Source organism: Oncorhynchus masou, chromosome 11 (assembly GCF_036934945.1).
Source record: "Oncorhynchus masou masou isolate Uvic2021 chromosome 11, UVic_Omas_1.1, whole genome shotgun sequence".
In the NCBI taxonomy this organism is placed as follows: Eukaryota; Metazoa; Chordata; class Actinopteri; order Salmoniformes; family Salmonidae; genus Oncorhynchus; species Oncorhynchus masou.
In genome coordinates, this window is record NC_088222.1 from 49895924 (window position 1) to 49915367 (window position 19444).

At 43.4% G+C, this 19444-nt stretch overlaps 1 protein-coding gene across 1 annotated transcript; it reads right to left on the bottom strand.

Annotated features, from left to right (window-relative positions):
* Window positions 1-11258: 11258 nt before the first annotated feature.
* Window positions 11259-14461, bottom strand: LOC135548000 (D(1)-like dopamine receptor). Its single transcript, XM_064977196.1, has 2 exons — window positions 13882-14461; window positions 11259-13208 (listed from the first exon to the last, which is right to left on the bottom strand). Exon 2 carries the CDS (start codon window positions 13044-13046, stop codon window positions 11727-11729), a length of 1320 nt encoding a protein of 439 aa, XP_064833268.1. The 5' UTR covers window positions 13047-13208; window positions 13882-14461; the 3' UTR covers window positions 11259-11726.
* Window positions 14462-19444: the final 4983 nt, after the last annotated feature.

The following is a 19444-nucleotide window of genomic DNA, read 5'->3' on the forward strand; positions in this document are numbered from 1 at the left end:
CTACTCCTACTGCTCTCTCTTCGTCCGCCCACGTGTACTCGCACACCCCGAGAGCTTCTGGTCAGCGGGGTGGTGGCACCGGGATCCTCATCTCTCCCAAGTGGTCATTCTCTCTTTCTCCCCTTACCCATCTGTCTATCGCCTCCTTTGAATTCCATGCTGTCACAGTTACCAGCCCTTTCAAGCTTAACATCCTTATCATTTATCGCCCTCCAGGTTCCCTCGGAGAGTTCATCAATGAGCTTGATGCCTTGATAAGCTCCTTTCCTGAGGACGGCTCACCTCTCAGTCCTGGGCGACTTTAACCTCCCCACGTCTACCTTTGACTCATTCCTCTCTGCCTCCTTCTTTCCACTCCTCTCCTCTTTTGACCTCACCCTCTCACCTTCCCCCCCTACTCACAAGGCAGGCAATACGCTCGACCTCATCTTTACTAGATGCTGTTCTTCCACTAACCTCATTGCAACTCCCCTCCAAGTCTCCGACCACTACCTTGTATCCTTTTCCCGCTCGCTCTCATCCAACACTTCCCACACTGCCCCTACTCGGATGGTATCGCACCGTCCCAACCTTCGCTCTCTCTCCCCCGCTACTCTCTCCTCTTCCATCCTATCATCTCTTCCCTCTGCTCAAACCTTCTCCAACCTATCTCCTGATTCTGCCTCCTCAACCCTCCTCTCTTCCCTTTCTGCATCCTTTGACTCTCTATGTCCCCTATCCTCCAGGCCGGCTCGGTCCTCCCCTCCCGCTCCGTGGCTCGACGACTCATTGCGAGCTCACAGAACAGGGCTCCGGGCAGCCGAGCGGAAATGGAGGAAAACTCGCCTCCCTGCGGACCTGGCATCCTTTCACTCCCTCCTCTCTACATTTTCCTCCTCTGTCTCTGCTGCTAAAGCCACTTTCTACCACTCTAAATTCCAAGCATCTGCCTCTAACCCTAGGAAGCTCTTTGCCACCTTCTCCTCCCTCCTGAATCCTCCTCCCCCTCCCCCCCCCCTCCTCCCTCTCTGCAGATGACTTCGTCAACCATTTTGAAAAGAAGGTCGACGACATCCGATCCTCGTTTGCTAAGTCAAACGACACCGCTGGTTCTGCTCACACTGCCCTACCCTGTGCTCTGACCTCTTTCTCCCATCTCTCTCCAGATGAAATCTCGCTTCTTGTGACAGCCGGCCGCCCAACAACCTGCCCGCTTGACCCTATCCCCTCCTCTCTTCTCCAGACCATTTCCGGAGACCTTCTCCCTTACCTCACCTCGCTCATCAACTCATCCCTGACCGCTGGCTATGTCCCTTCCGTCTTCAAGAGAGCGAGAGTTGCACCCCTTCTGAAAAAACCTACACTCGATCCCTCCGATGTCAACAACTACAGACCAGTATCCCTTCTTTCTTTTCTCTCCAAAACTCTTGAACGTGCCGTCCTTGGCCAGCTCTCCCGCTATCTCTCTCAGAATGACCTTCTTGATCCAAATCAGTCAGGTTTCAAGACCTCAACTGAGACTGCTCTTCTCTGTATCACGGAGGCGCTCCGCACTGCTAAAGCTAACTCTCTCTCCTCTGCTCTCATCCTTCTAGACCTATCGGCTGCCTTCGATACTGTGAACCATCAGATCCTCCTCTCCACCCTCTCCGAGTTGGGCATCTCCGGCGCGGCCCACGCTTGGATTGCGTCCTACCTGACAGGTCGCTCCTACCAGGTGGCGTGGCGAGAATCTGTCTCCTCGCCACGCGCTCTCACCACTGGTGTCCCCCAGGGCTCTGTTCTAGGCCCTCTCCTATTCTCGCTATACACCAAGTCACTTGGCTCTGTCATAACCTCACATGGTCTCTCCTATCATTGCTATGCAGACGACACACAATTAATCTTCTCCTTTCCCCCTTCTGATGACCAGGTGGCGAATCGCATCTCTGCATGTCTGGCAGACATATCAGTGTGGATGACGGATCACCACCTAAAGCTGAACCTCGGCAAGACGGAGCTGCTCTTCCTCCCGGGGAAGGACTGCCCGTTCCATGATCTCGCCATCACGGTTGACAACTCCATTGTGTCCTCCTCCCAGAGCGCTAAGAACCTTGGCGTGATCCTGGACAACACCCTGTCGTTCTCAACTAACATCAAGGCGGTGGCCCGTTCCTGTAGGTTCATGCTCTACAACATCCGCAGAGTACGACCCTGCCTCACACAGGAAGCGGCGCAGGTCCTAATCCAGGCACTTGTCATCTCCCGTCTGGATTACTGCAACTCGCTGTTGGCTGGGCTCCCTGCCTGTGCCATTAAACCCCTACAACTCATCCAGAACGCCGCAGCCCGTCTGGTGTTCAACCTTCCCAAGTTCTCTCACGTCACCCCGCTCCTCCGCTCTCTCCACTGGCTTCCAGTTGAAGCTCGCATCCGCTACAAGACCATGGTGCTTGCCTACGGAGCTGTGAGGGGAACGGCACCGCAGTACCTCCAGGCTCTGATCAGGCCCTACACCCAAACAAGGGCACTGCGTTCATCCACCTCTGGCCTACTCGCCTCCCTACCACTGAGGAAGTACAGTTCCCGCTCAGCCCAGTCAAAACTGTTCGCTGCTCTGGCCCCCCAATGGTGGAACAAACTCCCTCACGACGCCAGGACAGCGGAGTCAATCACCACCTTCCGGAGACACCTGAAACCCCACCTCTTTAAGGAATACCTAGGATAGGATAAAGTAATCCTTCTCACCCCCCCCCCCTTAAATGATTTAGATGCACTATTGTAAAGTGGCTGTTCCACTGGATGTCATAAGGTGAATTCCCAAATTTGTAAGTCGCTCTGGATAAGAGCGTCTGCCAAATGACTTAAATGTAATGTAAATGTAAGGACAGTGAGGTGCCGGAGGTCCCTCCCCCCCTCTGGACATCGAGGGGTGAGGGGGCTGCAGTACCTCGTGGACTGGGAGGGGTACGGTCCGGAGGAGAGGTGCTGGGTACCAGTGGGGGACATCTTGGATCCATCCATGTTGAGGGATTTCCATCGCCTCCATCCGGATCGCCCTGCGACCTCGAGGCCGGTGTCGGCGCGCTGCGGGAGCCGCGCGTCAGGGGGATACTGTCACGAGTCCGACCGAGGGTGGTTCATTTCCCGGGCGGGTGGCGCTCGGCGGTCGTCGTCACCGGCCTATTAGCTGCCACTGATTGTCTTTCCTCCCCCTCCTTGTATGTTTAGTGGTAGCACCTGTTTATGTTTAATTAGTTTGTCTTTATTAGACAGCCGGCCCGCCTGGTTGTTGTGCGGGATTATTTCAGTGTAACCTTCGGCTCTGTTGTAGAGGTACGTGTTAGTGCCTGGTCGTGATTTTTTCCGTTGTACATTTTGATCCCTGTGTTTGGGAACGTAACTATTGTGAGCACCCTGTGGTGCGTTGGTGCTATTAAAGACGCACAGCATTGAACTCTCTGTCTCCTGCATTTGACTCCACACCCACGACACCCGGAGCACTACAAGGCCCTAGTTTTGTCGCACCTGGACTACCGTCCAGTCGTGTGGTCAGATGCCACAAAATGGGTCTTAGGAAAATTACAATTGGCTCAGAACAGGGCAGCCTGGTGAAACCCTTAAATGTACACGGAGCACTAACATTAATCATATGCATATGCATCTCTCATGGCTCGAAGTAGAGGAGAGATTGACTTGTTTTTGTAAGTATTGACATGTTGAATGCACCAAGCTGTCTGTTTAAACTACTAGCACACAGCTCGGACACCCATGCATACCCCACAAGACATGTCACCAGAGGTCTCTTCATAATCCCCAAGTCCAAAACAGACTATGGGAGGCACACAGTACTACATACTGTAGAGCCATGGCTACAAGGAACTCTATTCCACATCAGGTACATGATGCAAGTAGTAGAATAAGATTTTAAAAACAGATACATGTAACAGCGGGGACTGTGAGAAGACATATAAAGGCACAGACACGCACATACACATGCTAACACACGCACTCCACACACACATACACATGCTAACACACACACTCTACACACACATACACATGCTAACACACGCACTCTACACACACATACACATGCTAACACACACACATACACATGCCAACACACGCACTCTACACACACATACACATGCTAACACACGCACTCTATACACACATACACATGCAAACACACGCACTCTACACACACATGCTAACACACGCACTCTACACACACATACACATGCTAACACACGCACTCTACACACACATACACATGCTAACACACGCACTCTACACACACATACACATGCTAACACACGCACTCTACACACACATACACATGCTAACACACGCACTCTACACACACATACACATGCAAACACATGCACTCTACACACACATGCTAACACACGCACTCTACACACACATACACATGCAAACACATGCACTCTACACACACATGCTAACACACGCACTCTACACACACATACACATGCTAACACACGCACTCTACACACACATGCACATGCTAACACACGCACTCTACACACACATACACATGGATTTTGTATTGTAGCTATGTGGTAGTAGACTAGTGGCCCGAGGGCACACACTTAATGTGTTGTGAAAAGTGTTATGAAATCTAATGTCATCTAATATGTTTAATTGTATATAACTGCCTTTATGTTGCTGGACCCCAGGAAGAGGGGATCCTTAATAAATACAAATACAAATAAATACTAGACTGTTCAGCCATAATGTTGGTTAACAGAATGTTAAATAATTCAAATTTCCCCCTCATTTTGAAGAGTACGATTTGACGGTGATGGCAGGGATGATGCAATTGACTTATTTCTCTTGGGAGTTGGTCATTGGTCAGAAATTGTATCTGATCAGACTGTTGAAGCACCACATTTTTTGATTATGTGGACCAGGCAGTTGCTCGATGGGCAGAGAAACCTGTAAATGAGCTGAATTGAGCTACTCGCAGGAATCCGATAGACTTTGCCAGACCAGATGAACGGTTTCTCCGCAGACAGGCAGCAGAATGCTACAATTATGGAAAACTCTTGACATGATTGCTAGATCAAAGCCAGGTGGAGACAGAGAAGGGTTGACAGTTAGTTATCCATCAGGTGAACAGCCATGGGCATGTTGTAATGAATACGATTTATCCAACTTCGAAGCCTTTTAGTATCAGAGGAGCAAGAGAACTAATACAAATCACGTCACTGCATAAGTGCTGAACAGATGCCATGAGTCAGGGACAGAATTAGAAAGCAGTAGGGAAGTCTGCCTTCACTAGGCTGCCTGTTTGATAAGAGTAATAGCATGTGACATGAAGGAGGTACTAAGAGGTGAATGAAGGAAACTTTACTCCCTTGTAGCTCCCAGTTTGTGAACTTAATTTGTGCTGCTGTACGTCAGAACTCCAAATCAAAGCAATGTCAAGCTGTTGCATTCGCAGCGGAACTGTGAACATCTTAACTAAGATATAGTGTCATTGTCACCCCCTACAATCTATAACAGCAATACATATGGCAAGGTTTTGAATCATCGTCTTTGGAAAATACTGTCGCTACATTGACTTTGATCAAGAGAACACACTTGAAATTTTTCTGTTTGATATATATCGACAAATTCTGGGGACTAAAGGAATTTGACCCTTTCAACTGCTCTTTTGCCCTTTTGCCCTTTCAACCAAAAACCATTTCATGTATCTCTACCAGGAAATGTTAAAGATGTACTCTCTCTATAGATATCCTGGCTATACAGAAGAAGGAGGCAAAGAGGGGATTTGGGTAAAGACTGTATTTAGTTCAAGTAAAGTATTTAAACCCCTCATCTGGCACTATAAAGGCTTTTCCTTTCTGTCCACTAATGCAGACTGACCTCATGATTATTGGTTCCCCCTGCAAACAAATCCTCACCCCATGGGTTTCAGTAGCTTAGACATAATATCCTCATGTAAACACAGTCTAGCTCCTAGTGCCTGTTCAGACTTGTACTGTAATATTAAATCTCCATTTTATTTCCAGTTCGAACTGCAAGCAGTGGTGCTGATGCTGTGCTTGGTGGAGAAATAAGAAGCTGCATGTTGGTTACATAAGCACATTACAACAGTCGTTCATGGCCACCTCCTCTCACCAAGGCAAGCGCTGCCCGCGGGCCTGTCATTAACCTTGACTGTGTTTCCACTGTGGCCCCCTTCAATTCCTGCCTGTGTTGATCTACGGGGAAAGTGCAGATCAACCATCCATGTGATTTATGCATCGCTTAAGGGACGTGTCAACCCGCCAGGCATTGAGTTTACACTAATGGTCATAACATCTCCAATATTAATGTATTTTACTGTATCCAAACCATGCAGTCTTTCTGGTCCTAATGTTTTTGAACCCCCTCACATTGTTGGATTTCTAGACAACTGCTGCCTCGTTCGGATCTAAGTCATTCAGAATGAGAGCTTTGCGTTTGTGGCTGCAGCCCAGCGAGTCACTTACGGACACAGAGCTAAATAGGGCTGTGGTACAGTATCTCCTTCTCCACAACAGCCACTGATTTCACAGCTGAGCGCCACTGAATGGCTCTGTGTTGAGTCACATTACCTGGTTGACTGAGATGAGGATGTTTACATGCTTTTTAAAAGAGCTACTAATTGAATGTGAACAGCTGTACGCAGAGTGGTCACCCAGGGCCTTCATGGCACCCACACCAATACACAATGTGGACAGATACCTTTTTTTAGCCTGTAACTGTAACAATCTTATTCTTAAATAGAAACATTAAATAATAAATGACATATGCCACAGTAGAGCATCTCGCTCAATGGTAAGGCCGACTGTTACATCAGCATCAAACAAACTATGAAAAGAGCAGTTGTACTTGTAATACCATCAGATCAGAGTGACATTGACTTTGACATACCAGACACTGACTGCTTCGCTGTTTGTTTTGCTTTTGAAAGGCTATTTCAACTTGTTCATCCTCATCTAGTTATGTAAATGATGTGGGATATGAACAGAGTGAGGCCATCAAAGCTGAAAATGTGCGTCATTGTTAGACAGAAATCAATTCATATCGATCCTCCACAAAGACATGATCTTCCAATAAACAGTTGGACCCAAACTACAGTACCACACCAGCCAAACCTCCTCTAAATAAATTCAAATAATATATTTTTTTAAATGTACGTGTACTTTTATTTTGCAAGTAGTATAGGGCACATTTTGTTAGAAGGTACTCTAATAAACTTGGGGATTATTATTTTTCAAAACCTTGACAACTGCAGAACATCTGACTGACCAGTGCCTTGACCTTTCAATAAACCCACACTGAAAAACAGCACGTGCAATTACTCACAATTAAGGATTCCATTTTTTTTAAAGCACTTGTGTTCACATCTACATTTGAACATTGTACAATAATGTTTTTCATTTCATGTCCATGAAGTGTTGTTGAATGTCAAGGTAGGGATGCCATCGTTAATAAAGCATCTTCATAAAATGAGCTTGACAACAACACCCCTGTAATTGGACCCATCCAAAAAGGATAGTGTGTGATGTCATATGAGGATAGTGACGGTTATCTTGCCCTGTTTGTCATTTGATGCAAAGGAACGCTTTGCTGTCAGATAGGTTAACAAAAGCACTGTTACATGTGATGTCACAACAAACATCTAGACAGAACATGAAGCTGTCACAAGTTCTTTCTCATAACCTGTGGGGCACCCCTAGGAAAGACATTTGAGCAAGAAAGGCATTCTGCGTTTGTCATTTAGCAATGCAATGCCCCCAAATCATAAAGTGGCAGTTTACTGTGGTGAGTAGAGTTGAACATGACTGGTAAACTTGGCAGGCTCAGATCTCAGAAATGATACAGATACAGCAACAAGCAAGATAGTTAAACCATCTGAACAGAAAATAAATATTGATCTGTATAAGTGTATAAACCCGAAAACATCTGGACAAGCCTCAGATACTTCAAAGAGCCATGCCAGTGGCACACTTGTTCATATGGATAAGCAAATGAAACAACTTTATAAAACATTGTCTTCTCACCGCATTGGAAGTCACACTCAGCAAAATTGTTGGAAACAAAAGCTGAATAGACATTTGTTTATTTTGGGCATCTTTATGCAGGCCGAATTACCTAGTCGTAGGGCCAGGTGTGCATTTTGTGTCGTTGTGATAGAACCACAGGGGGAAACAGCAGGGGAGGATTGTTTACTAATGAAACTGAATAACAGCTTCTCCACTGAGTAGACAGGGTCTGACGGGCTGAGCGCTGAGCAGACAAAGACAGTATTCTGGAATATTTCCCATAGCAGCTCAGATTATGTGGAGTTCTTTTTTAATTGTATATTTGAGTGGACTCATGTTTGAAGATAGCTAGAAAATAAATTATCAGCAAAGAATATAGTTTATAATGGAGAGACAAGTCAATATTGGTCAACAACTGTTATTTTTATTTTTTATTTAACCTTTTTTAACTAGGCAAGACAGTCGTTTAATATTTACAATGACTGCCTACACCGGCCAATCCCAGACAACGCTGGGCCAATTGTGTGCCACCCTATGGTACTCCCAATCACGGCTGGTTGTGCTTCAGGCTATGCAGTGGTGTAAAGTATTAAGAAAAATACTTTAAAGTACTAAACTAGCTTCTATGGGTATCTGTACATTACTAAAGAAAATAATGTACTTTTTATCCTAAAGAAAAGAATGTACTTTTTACTCCATTCAGTTTCCCTGACACCTAAAAGCACTCATTACATTTTGATAGCTTAGCAGGAAAGGAAAATGGTCCAATTCACGCACTTATCAAGAGAACATCCCTGCGCATCCCTACAGCCTCTGATCTGGTGGACTCATTAAACACACATTCTTCATTTGTAAATTATTGTCTGAGTGTTGGAGTATTGTGCCGTCTGGTTTGCTTAATATAAGAAATTTGAAATGATTTATACTTTTACTATTACTCTTGATACTTAAGTATATTTTAGCAATTACATTTACTTTTGATACTTAAGTATATTTAAAACCAAATACTTTTAGATTTTTACTCAAGTAGTATTTTACTGGGTGACGTTCACTTTTACTTGAGTCATTTTCTATTAAGGTTTCTTTACTTTTACTCAAATATGACAATTGGATACTTTTTCCACCCCTGCTGTTATGGTAGAAAATGAAAAAAGGCCAACCTTCACTGGACATAGTTGCATGTAGTTGCTGCAGTTTTGCCTTCGTCAATGACATAATACCTTTGAAAAAACATTTGCAAAATATCAGATGCTACTATATCAGGTCAGCACTGTTTTTACTTCAATATTATGGGATTGGTGGCTTCCAGAGCCATGAATTTAAACATGGCTCTGGTCCCTTCTACACTCTTTTTAAAAAAGGGTTCCAAAGGGGTTCTTCGGCTGTCCCCATAGAATAACCCTTTTTGGTTCAAGGTAGAACCCTTTTTGGTTGCAGGTACAACTCTTTCGGGTTCCCTCTGTGGAAAGGGTTCTACATGGAAGCCAAAAGGATTCTACCTGGGGAAAAAATGTTTTTCAAAGAGTTCAGCTATGGGGACAGCCGAAGAACCCGTTTAGGTTCTAGATAGCACCCTGTGACAATTAGAGTGGAGCTGAACTGTGAGCACATTCCACCATTATCTACAAAATGACATAGACAAAGGTCTTCTCAGAGGGAGTTCATATTTTGACACTTGTCAAACAAGACTTGTCATAGATGGACATACAGTCTAATTAAGAATCCAGGGTCAGGCTAATACAATTAGGCCATAAAAACTCAATAGGAGAGCAATACAGGAGTGGATGGAGCTAGGCAACTCATAAGTAACATGTTGATCCACAAATGTTCTTCCTTTTGAATATATGTCTAATTTGATTTCCCAGAACAACAAAATATAATAATGATTTTGAGACCAATACCACTAAATGATTTACCCTATGACAACTCTATGCTTTTACAGCTGGAGATACGGGAACAAGGTTGACGTCTGGAAACAACTAAACCACAATGCATTAACTCTAGTTAATGTTTACATCAAACCCCTGGCCATGGGACTTCCCATCATGGAACTACGATAAATTGGTGTTGCCACACTTCTGTAAAGAGTGTGAAAATATGTTCTGCACCCAGTTCACACTGTGAAATTACATCCTATGTAGATTCATGCAATGCCTTCTGAAATTAACAACTTTATGAACTAGTTGAAGGCCTTAACCACACAAGCTCTATATAATTGTTCGCCATCTGTCAAATTCAATATAGATTTCAATACTGCAGAGAGAACAACTTAACAGTCAGAGGTACAAATTAGAGAATTGATCAGAAGAGTCAAAGGACCAAAGCATACAGTGGGTGGCTTCAATCTGGCAGCTATAAGCACAACAATAGTCCCACTGTTACCTAAAACATCACAGCACTAGCTTAAGCAATTCACAATATGTGATTTCAGCGGTTTAGCAAAGGTCACAAAGTGTCAATTGTGTTCCGGTTGGATGACCAGTGACTTGCATAAGGTACAGGATTGACATTTTTCTTTTATGCATTGATGGCATTTTACTGCTGCACACTAAGCTGGTTTTTTTTCACTTCATGCCAACAGAACGTTAATAGAATCAGAATCAGCTCTCTGCATTAATACAGTAAAAGGGTGTGTCCAAAATGGAATCCTATTTCATATTTAGTGCTCTACTTTTGACAGAAGCCTTTTAGGATCTGGTCAAAAGTAGTGCACTATATAAGGAATAGGAGATGCACGCCTGAAGGAGTGTCTCATGAGGCCTGACTTGCCAACAGGATCACTGATGCCCTAAGTGTGAAGAGGTAACACTTTTCAAGAGGAGAGTGTCTTGTAGTAATAGGGACAATCAGAATGAGCTCCATCTACACCAGTTGGAAAATGCATTTACTACAAAAGGGGAATACAACTGAAATATTTAGAAATATGGCATACTTGGCACAAGATGTTGTAACTGTGAAAATTAAAAGGCATTTAAAGCATGCCTCAGTTATTGACACAGTGCTCTAAATGTCAAATGCATACATGTGTATACATCATACCTTACTACCACCCTACCACTCTGAGGTTTAGCACTTTGCCACAAGAATGTAAATGCAAGAATTGATGAGGGTTGTTTTGAATTATTTACACCATCCTATGGTCATATTATTTGACTCAATTGTCATTAGCACTGAAGTGTCTTCAACTCGCCAATATATTATGATAAATAATATAAATAAAAACCAATTAATTACACACTGCGGTTGACAATGTTTTTTTAGCAAAACCAATTATCTTTATAGTTCAACGGAGAATATGAAACACACTGTATACATAAATGTAAAGCACTTACAAGACATTTAGCTAATATTTCTACTTCTTTCTCCATGTTATAATGGCATCCAGGATATTTGTAACATCACTACTGTACATATATGCAAATGTATACGTATTTGTAAATACAACACATGTATACATGTGTGTATTTATTTTTTCTTTATTCAAGTTATGGAACATTTATCAACACATCTGTCTATACTTCATTAATAAATGCTGAAGGTGTTTTGCAGATAGTTAACCAGGATAAAGTGCCTTCATTTGAAACATTCTGTAGATTTCCATAGTGATTAGAGATTTAAGGTTTGCAGTGAAGCTCAGTTTGTATACCCCACACCTTTGCTAGGTATTCTGCCTGGTCTCTCCCTCTGTGGGTTCCTTCTATTTTTGTATACCAATACATACACCAATCAACATCTCACAGTTTTGTGTTGGCCGTTCTGAGTTATAGGATTAATCACATCTGCATCGCTGTCCAAGTTTTCAGAAAGAGGCGGGGACAGTTTCTCCAAGGTCTTAATCCCAACCTGATTCTTCTTCTGCGGCTCCTCCTCCTGACACAGGATGCTGTGGGGAATCACATAGGTGGCATTGTTTCTCTCCTTGGGAATGTGCCCTTTAGGCTGATACTGGGACGCAGGTGGCTGAGCTCCATTGTTGTTGATGCTCACTATCTCTATGGCATTGCTGCCCGGGCAGAGTCTGTGGCAACCCAGCAGGATAGAGAATGCTTTGCGGAAGTCCGCGTTGAAGGCATATATGATGGGGTTGAGTGAGGAGTTGGCCCAGCCGAACCAGACGAACACGTCAAATGTAGCAGGGCTAATGCAGAAGAAATCAGAGGTGCTGTTGGCCTCACAGAAGGGCACCATGCAGTTGAGGATAAAGAAGGGCAGCCAGCAGCATACAAACACCCCCATTATGACAGAGAGGGTCTTTAGGACTTTGGTTTCTCTTTTGAAAGACATCTTGAAGGAGCTCTCCGTCTCCATGTTGGAGTTGTTCCCCATACTGCTGTGGCGGTTCTTGGCACTCTCCGCAGCCCTCTCCAGGGCTGAGATTCTCCTGATTTGTATCTGGGCAATTCTGTAAATCCGGGTGTAAGTCACGATCATGATTGCCACAGGGATGTAGAAGCTGATGAGGGAGGAGGAGATGGCATAAGTCCTGTTAAGGCTGGAGTCGCAATTGTCCGGAGGCAGCTCCCCATAAGTGCTGTTGAGCTCCAACACTGCAGCCTTGTGCCAGTTCAACTGCACAGGGATGAAGGAGATAAGCACGGACAGAGTCCATGCCACACTGATCATAATAAATGCCACCTTGGGTGTCATCTTCCTCTCATAGCGGAACGGGCTTGAGATCGCCCAATATCTGTCCACGCTGATGACACATAAGTTCAAAATGGACGCTGTGGAGCACATGATGTCGAATGCCACCCAGATGTTGCAGAAGGCTCCGAAGGGCCAGAAGCCCACGATCTCCGTCGCTGCCTTCCATGGCATCACCAAGATGGCCACCAGCAGGTCTGAGATGGCCAAAGAGATCACAAAGAAGTTGGTGACCTTTGAACGCAGGTGGCGGAACTTGGTGACGGCAACACATACCAGCGTGTTCCCTAGCAGTGTGGTCAGGATGAGCGCAAAGAGAAAACAGCCTGTCAGAACACGCTTGGATGAGTTTCTCTCTGGCAAATTATCGCTATCACGGACCATGGAGAAGTTCAAATCCATGTTTCTGTCAGCTTGTAGAGATGGAAATCACCCCATAATTCCAATCACCTGAAGTCAGGACAATTAGATGGAAAATGTAGTCTTGGCCTCTTGCCTGGGGACATGCTCATTTGGAGGTTGGGTCACCATGCTCATCACAACGATCATCTTGCAGAATAGTGTCTATAAATATTTCAAAAAGCAATCGTTAGAAATTAGCCAAAAAAATCATCCTGTTCATGAATTCTCGAAGACATTCTAATGTTAGAGAAGCAGTTTTCAACAAAAGGTATTCCAGCCGTTATTGAAGAGTTGAATATGATGTATGCTACCAATCTAAACTTGATTTTTTATTTGATGTTATGTCTATTTCAATGAGCTGTCAGCAGTCATCTGAAACGTTCACACCATATTCTTGCAGGCATGTTATGTAAACAGAGGCTGGGCCAATCATTTGCCTTATATATGGGCTCATCAATACAGTCTATTGATCATATTTGCACTGCATTTATCTGATTTGTTTAATGACTGACAAGGCGTGTCCATCTGATTATATTCGTGCTCCTATTGACACTCCATCCAGGACAAGCATTAGACTTTGTAACTGCAATGCACATGCACTGGACCTACCGCATGACGATTTGGACTGTGATAGAAATGTAGACATAATCACGACTCCTACCAAAACATTGTTGAATAGAAATGCATTCGCATCATAACAAAATAAATACATTGTCTGTGTCTTTACACATGAAACGTGGCTTCTGCCTTTGTTTTATGAAAAATGTGCATTCAAGTTTCCATAAACACCAATAAAACATGTCAGGCTACATTTTACTGTGGAGCAACACATAACCGTAATCCTGGAGCTCAATCCGTTTGTGCGGTCCGTTTTTGTCACACATCAAGTCTCCAAAATTGCAATGAACCTCCATGGAAGATGAGCTGTCCACTTCTTTCAAACAAACGTTTTTTTTTGCAGATGCCGTTAAATCCTCAAAGAAAGCTCAATGGTAAGCCATTATTTACATGGAAATAGTAGGCTCTACTTATTCTCCTTCCCCCCATCTATACACCAGAAGCGCACGCCTCTCCGCTATCCTCCTCTCTTCGCGTGTGTTCTGGATGCAGCCCCAGTACCGCCAGCAATGTGTAATTAACATTAAATTAAGTCCTTTCGAAATTCACTCTAGTTTCACGTAAAAAACCGTGCGACCACATCCAGAGAAGGTGCAAATACCGTCCGATAGAATCGATTCAACTCGTTTATCTTCTCACATGCTCCAAATCAACAACAATAAGAGTAGCTTACGAGTTTTCCTAAACGTTACTCGTGCCTCTTTTGTTTTGTTACTTTCTACTTATTTTGAAGTTATTGTGAAGAGATCCCGATTCCGTTTTAGTCTCCTCATCCAGCAATGACGTGTCTGAAGTGAAGTCTCTCACTTGTAGATTGAGGGAAGATGAGAGGGTGTCGGAAACGTCCCCATCTGCTTTTCTCCAGCTCATTAAGAAAATCAGCTCATACTTCAGCATGGTGAAATGTGCTTATTTGATCCTATTAAAGCCCACTCACTCTTCTATATTGATATTAGATGTATAATTACTTCGTTATTTATACAGTAGCCTAATATATTCAATATTGATATTTAGATGTATAATTATATAATTCATTATACAGTAGCCTACAGCTAGGCCTACTATCAAACGCATTGACTACAGTATGTCATACAAGGGATTTGATGAAACTTAAAATAAAACGAACCATGGAATTATTAAAATATCTTATGGTGAAATTGTCTTGAAGTTGAACATGAAGAGAATATTTTTGCAGTGAGGCACAATGAGGCCATCTACTGGAGCCCATATTAAGTAATCATGAAAATATGATATGCTGCAAGCTTAAATTACTATGATCATTGACATGACAGAACAAGAAACAAGATGTTTTAGTAATTACATTTAATACAGCAACACAATATATAGAGAAACTATGAGAAATGGATAGATCAATAAAACCCCTGACCAGTGCTGTTTTCTTCATATTTGCTCTGAATTTCAGTCAATGCAGACATCAAATCTTTCTGCATGTACAGTGCATTCTGAAAGTATTCAGACCCCTTGACTTTTTCTACATTTTGTTATGTTACAGCCAAAATGTACTCAATTATTGTTTTTCCTCATCATTCTACACACAATACCCCATAATGACAAAGCAAAAACAGGTTTTTAGAAATGTGTGCAAATGTATTAAGAATAAAAAACAGAAATATCACATTTACACAAGTATTCAGACCCTTTACTCAGTACTTTGTTGAAGCACCTTTGGCAGCGAATACAGCCTTGAGTTTTCTTGGGTATGAAGCTACAAGCTTGGCCTACCTGTATTTGGGGAGTTTCTCCCATTTTTCTCTGCCGATCCTCTGAAGCTCTGTCAAGGTTGGATGGGGAGCGTTGCAGCCCAGTTATTTTCAGGTCTCTCCAGAGATGTTCGATCACTTTCAAGTCCAGGCTCTGGCTGGGCCACTCAAGGACATTCAGAGACTTGTCCCGAAGCCACTCCTGCGTTGTCTTGGCTGGGTGCTTAGGGTCTTTGTCCTGTTGGAAAGTGAACCTTCACCCCAGTCTGAGGTCCTAAGTTTTCATCAAGGATCTCTCTGTACTTTGCTCCGTCCATCTTTCCCTCGATCCTGACTAGTCTCCCAGTCACTGCCGTGAAAAACATTCCCACAGCATGATGCTGCCACCACCACGCTTCACTGTAGAGATGGTGCCATGTTTCCCCCAGATGTGGCGCTTGGCATTCAGGCCAAAGACCTAAATCTTGCTTTCATCAGACCAGAGAATCTTGTTTCTCATGGTCTGAGTCCTTTAGGTACCTTTTGGCCAAATCCAAGTGGGCTGTCGTGCCTTTTACTGAGGAGTGACTTTCGTCTGGCCACTCTACCATAAAGGCCTGTTTTGTGGTGTGCTGCAGATATGGCTGTCCTTCGGGTAGGGCTGGGCGATATGGCCAAAATCCCGATATAGGTAATTTCATATCCCGATAACGATACATTTCAAGATAAAGCACATTTTCTATAAATTCAATGAATAGTTTATATAAAATGACCACATTGTAAAGGCCTATTTCTTATTACATTTTGAATTATACTCAACAAATAAAAGGTACTTACTCGTATTTGATTATTTCTCCTTTAATTTAGAACCTTTGTGCAAATTTTCAGTTAAGCATGTAACAAAATATAAAATATTAATGTATAAAATCTAAACAGGTAAATAGAGAACACTTCAACTATAGTTGCAAACAAAAATAAATATAGGCCTAAAATAAACACATATTTTGGGGGGCTTGCCTGTGTCGGGGTAGGTTCCTTGTTACTTGTCAATCATTGGCTTATTGGGGAAATGAGCAATCAGACAATATCTTCTTTAAGTAAACCAATTGAATCTGTATTAATGCAATTGCAGACAGAAAATGACAATGGAAACAGAGTAAGTTCTGCACCCCACCTAAGGGCACAGCTGATTTTATACATGTGATCAATCCCTAGTGGTATGATCACCTACGTCAATGCATGTGTGTATCAACAAGCCAAGGTTACCTTATAATAAGGCAAGCAAGTACAGTAGCTTCTCTGAATTTATTAGCATTGTTCACTGTCACACTAGATCAAAATGTCAAAACCAGACAGTGGTAACTTCTCTTTATCTAGTTTCTCTTTATCTAGTTTCGGTTTGACTCAGATCTAGCCTGAAAGCACACTCTTGCAACAGCTAGGGCTTAACCACAAAGACTAATATAGATGGCTTGCACAACGGAAGGTGGCAGAGTTTTTAGGCACATAGCAACAGTATCTATTATAAGGCCTGCAGCAAAACATATGAATCTTAAGGTCCCCTTATTCTAAAATGGCCTCGCAGGGTCCCTGGGACCCATCCCCTACACCAGTTTTGCATGTTATTTTGGCATTAATACGTGTCACATAAATTTGCATTTGGTACCTTGGGTCGAGTGGTAGCACCAACTCACAAAACCCCCGTGTCTCAACCGTGTAAATTGGGGCCATGTCTTTGCAGATGTAAGTTGTAAAGGTAGCTGTTATCTCCTTCCATCTTCGTGATTCTTTGCCATATGGTGAGTCGCGGGCAGACGCCTCTTGCAACATCTAAGTCAGGGGTTTGTTTTGAGCACTCGGCTGTACTTTCTTGGGTCTCATCCGTAGATACTCTCTGTACTGTTTCACATGATTCTTGCGTAGGTGGTAAAAGAGGTTAGTGGTGTTTGAGCCTGTTTTCGGGACAGGCCTGCGGCATATTTTGCAGAGGACGTTTTTCTGGTCCGTGTCAGACTTTTCATACCTAAACCACGTCCATGCGACCGAAGTAGCCCCTCTTTTAGGTATGAGCTCCGTGTCTCTGTGCTCTGTGTCACGTTCACTCTCCTCCATGTTTGTTTGTGTTGCAAATTTCCTTCCACACGTTGTGGAAGAACGCAAAGCGTCATCCAATTGACGCAAAATATTGCCATAAAGAGTGTGATTTGCGACACAATGAAATAAACAAGCATAATATGAAACAATAGATGTTTTTATACAGTCACACAATATATATCGTCATATGGCCCAGCCCTACCATCTGGAAGGTTCTCCAATCTCCACAAGGGAAATCTGAAGCTCTTTCAGAGTGAACATTGGGTTCTTGGTCACCTCCCTGACCAAGGCCCTCCGCTACAAGAGCTGGTGGTTCCAAATTCTTCCATTTAAGAATGATGGAGGAAACTGTGTTCTTAGGGACCTTCAATGCTGCAGAAATATTTTGGTACCCTTCCTCAGATCTGTCCTTCCACACAATCCTGTCTCGGAGCTCTACAGGAAATTCCTTCGACCTCGTGGCTTGGTTATTGCTTTGATATGCACTGTCAACTGGGGGACCTTACATAGACAGATGTGTGCCTTTCCAAATCCTGCCCAATCAATTGAATTTACCACATATGGACTACAATCCAGTTGTAGAAAAAAATATCAAGGGTGATAAATGGAAGCAGGATGCACCTGAGCTCAATTTCAAGTCTCATAGCAAAGGGTCTCAATGCTTACAGTTGAAGTCAGTTGAAGTCGGAAGTTTACATACACTTAGGTTGGAATCATTAAAACTTGTTTTTCAAATTTATTTTTAACAAACTATAGTTTTGGCAAGTCGGTTAGGACATCTACTTTGTGCATGACACAAGTCATTATTCCAACAATTGTTTACAGGCAGATTATTTCATTTATAATTCACCATATCACAATTCCAGTGGGTCAGAAGTTCACATACACTAAGTTGACTGTGCCTTTAATCAACTTGGAAAATTCCAGAAAATGATGTCAAGGCTTTAGAAGCTACTGATAGGCTAATTGACATCATTTGAGTCAATTGGAGGTGTACCTGTGTATTTATTTCAGGGCCTACCTTCAAACCCAGTGCTACTTTGCTTGACATCATGGGAAAATCAAAAGAAATCAGCCAAGACCAAAAAAAAATTGTAGACCTCCACAAGTCTGGTTCATCCTTGGGAGCAATTTCCAAACGCCTGAAGGTACCACGTTCATCTGTACAAACAATAGTATGCAAGTATAAACACCATGGGACCACGCAGCTGTCGTACAGCTCAGGAAGGAGATTCGTTCTGTCTCCTAGAGATGAACGTACTTTGGTGCGAAAAGTGCAAATCAATCCCAGAACAACAGCAAAGGACCTTGTGAAGATGCTGGAGGAAACAGATACAAAAGTATCTATATCCACTGTAAAACGAGTCATATATCGACATAACCTGAAAGGCCGCTCAGCAGGGAAGAAGCACCTGCTCCAAAAACCGCCATGAAAAAGCCAGACTACGGTTTGCCACTGCACATGGGGACAAAGATTGTACTTTTTGGAGAAATGTCCTATGGTCTGATGAAACAAAAATATAACTGTTTGGCTATAATGACCATTGGTATGTTTGGAGGAAAAAGGGGGAGGCTAGCATGCAGAAGAACACCATCCCTACCGTGAAGCACTAGGGTGGCAGCATCATGGTGTGGGGTGCTTTGCTGCAGGAGGGACTGGTGCACTTCACAAAATAGATGGCATCATGAGGAAAGAAAATTATGTGGATATATTGAAGCAACATCTCAAGACATCAGTCAGGAAGTTAAAGCTTGGTCGCAAATGGGTCTTCCAAATGGACAATGACCCCAAGCATACTTTCAAAGTTGTGGCAAAATGGCTTAAGGACAACAAAGTCAAGGTATTGGAGTGGCCATCACAAAGCCTTGACCTCAATCCCATAGAACATTTGTGGGCAGAACTGAAAAAGTGTGTGCAAGCAAGGAGGGCTACAAACCTGGTTCAGTTACACCAGCTCTGTCAGGAGGAATGGTCCAAAATTCACC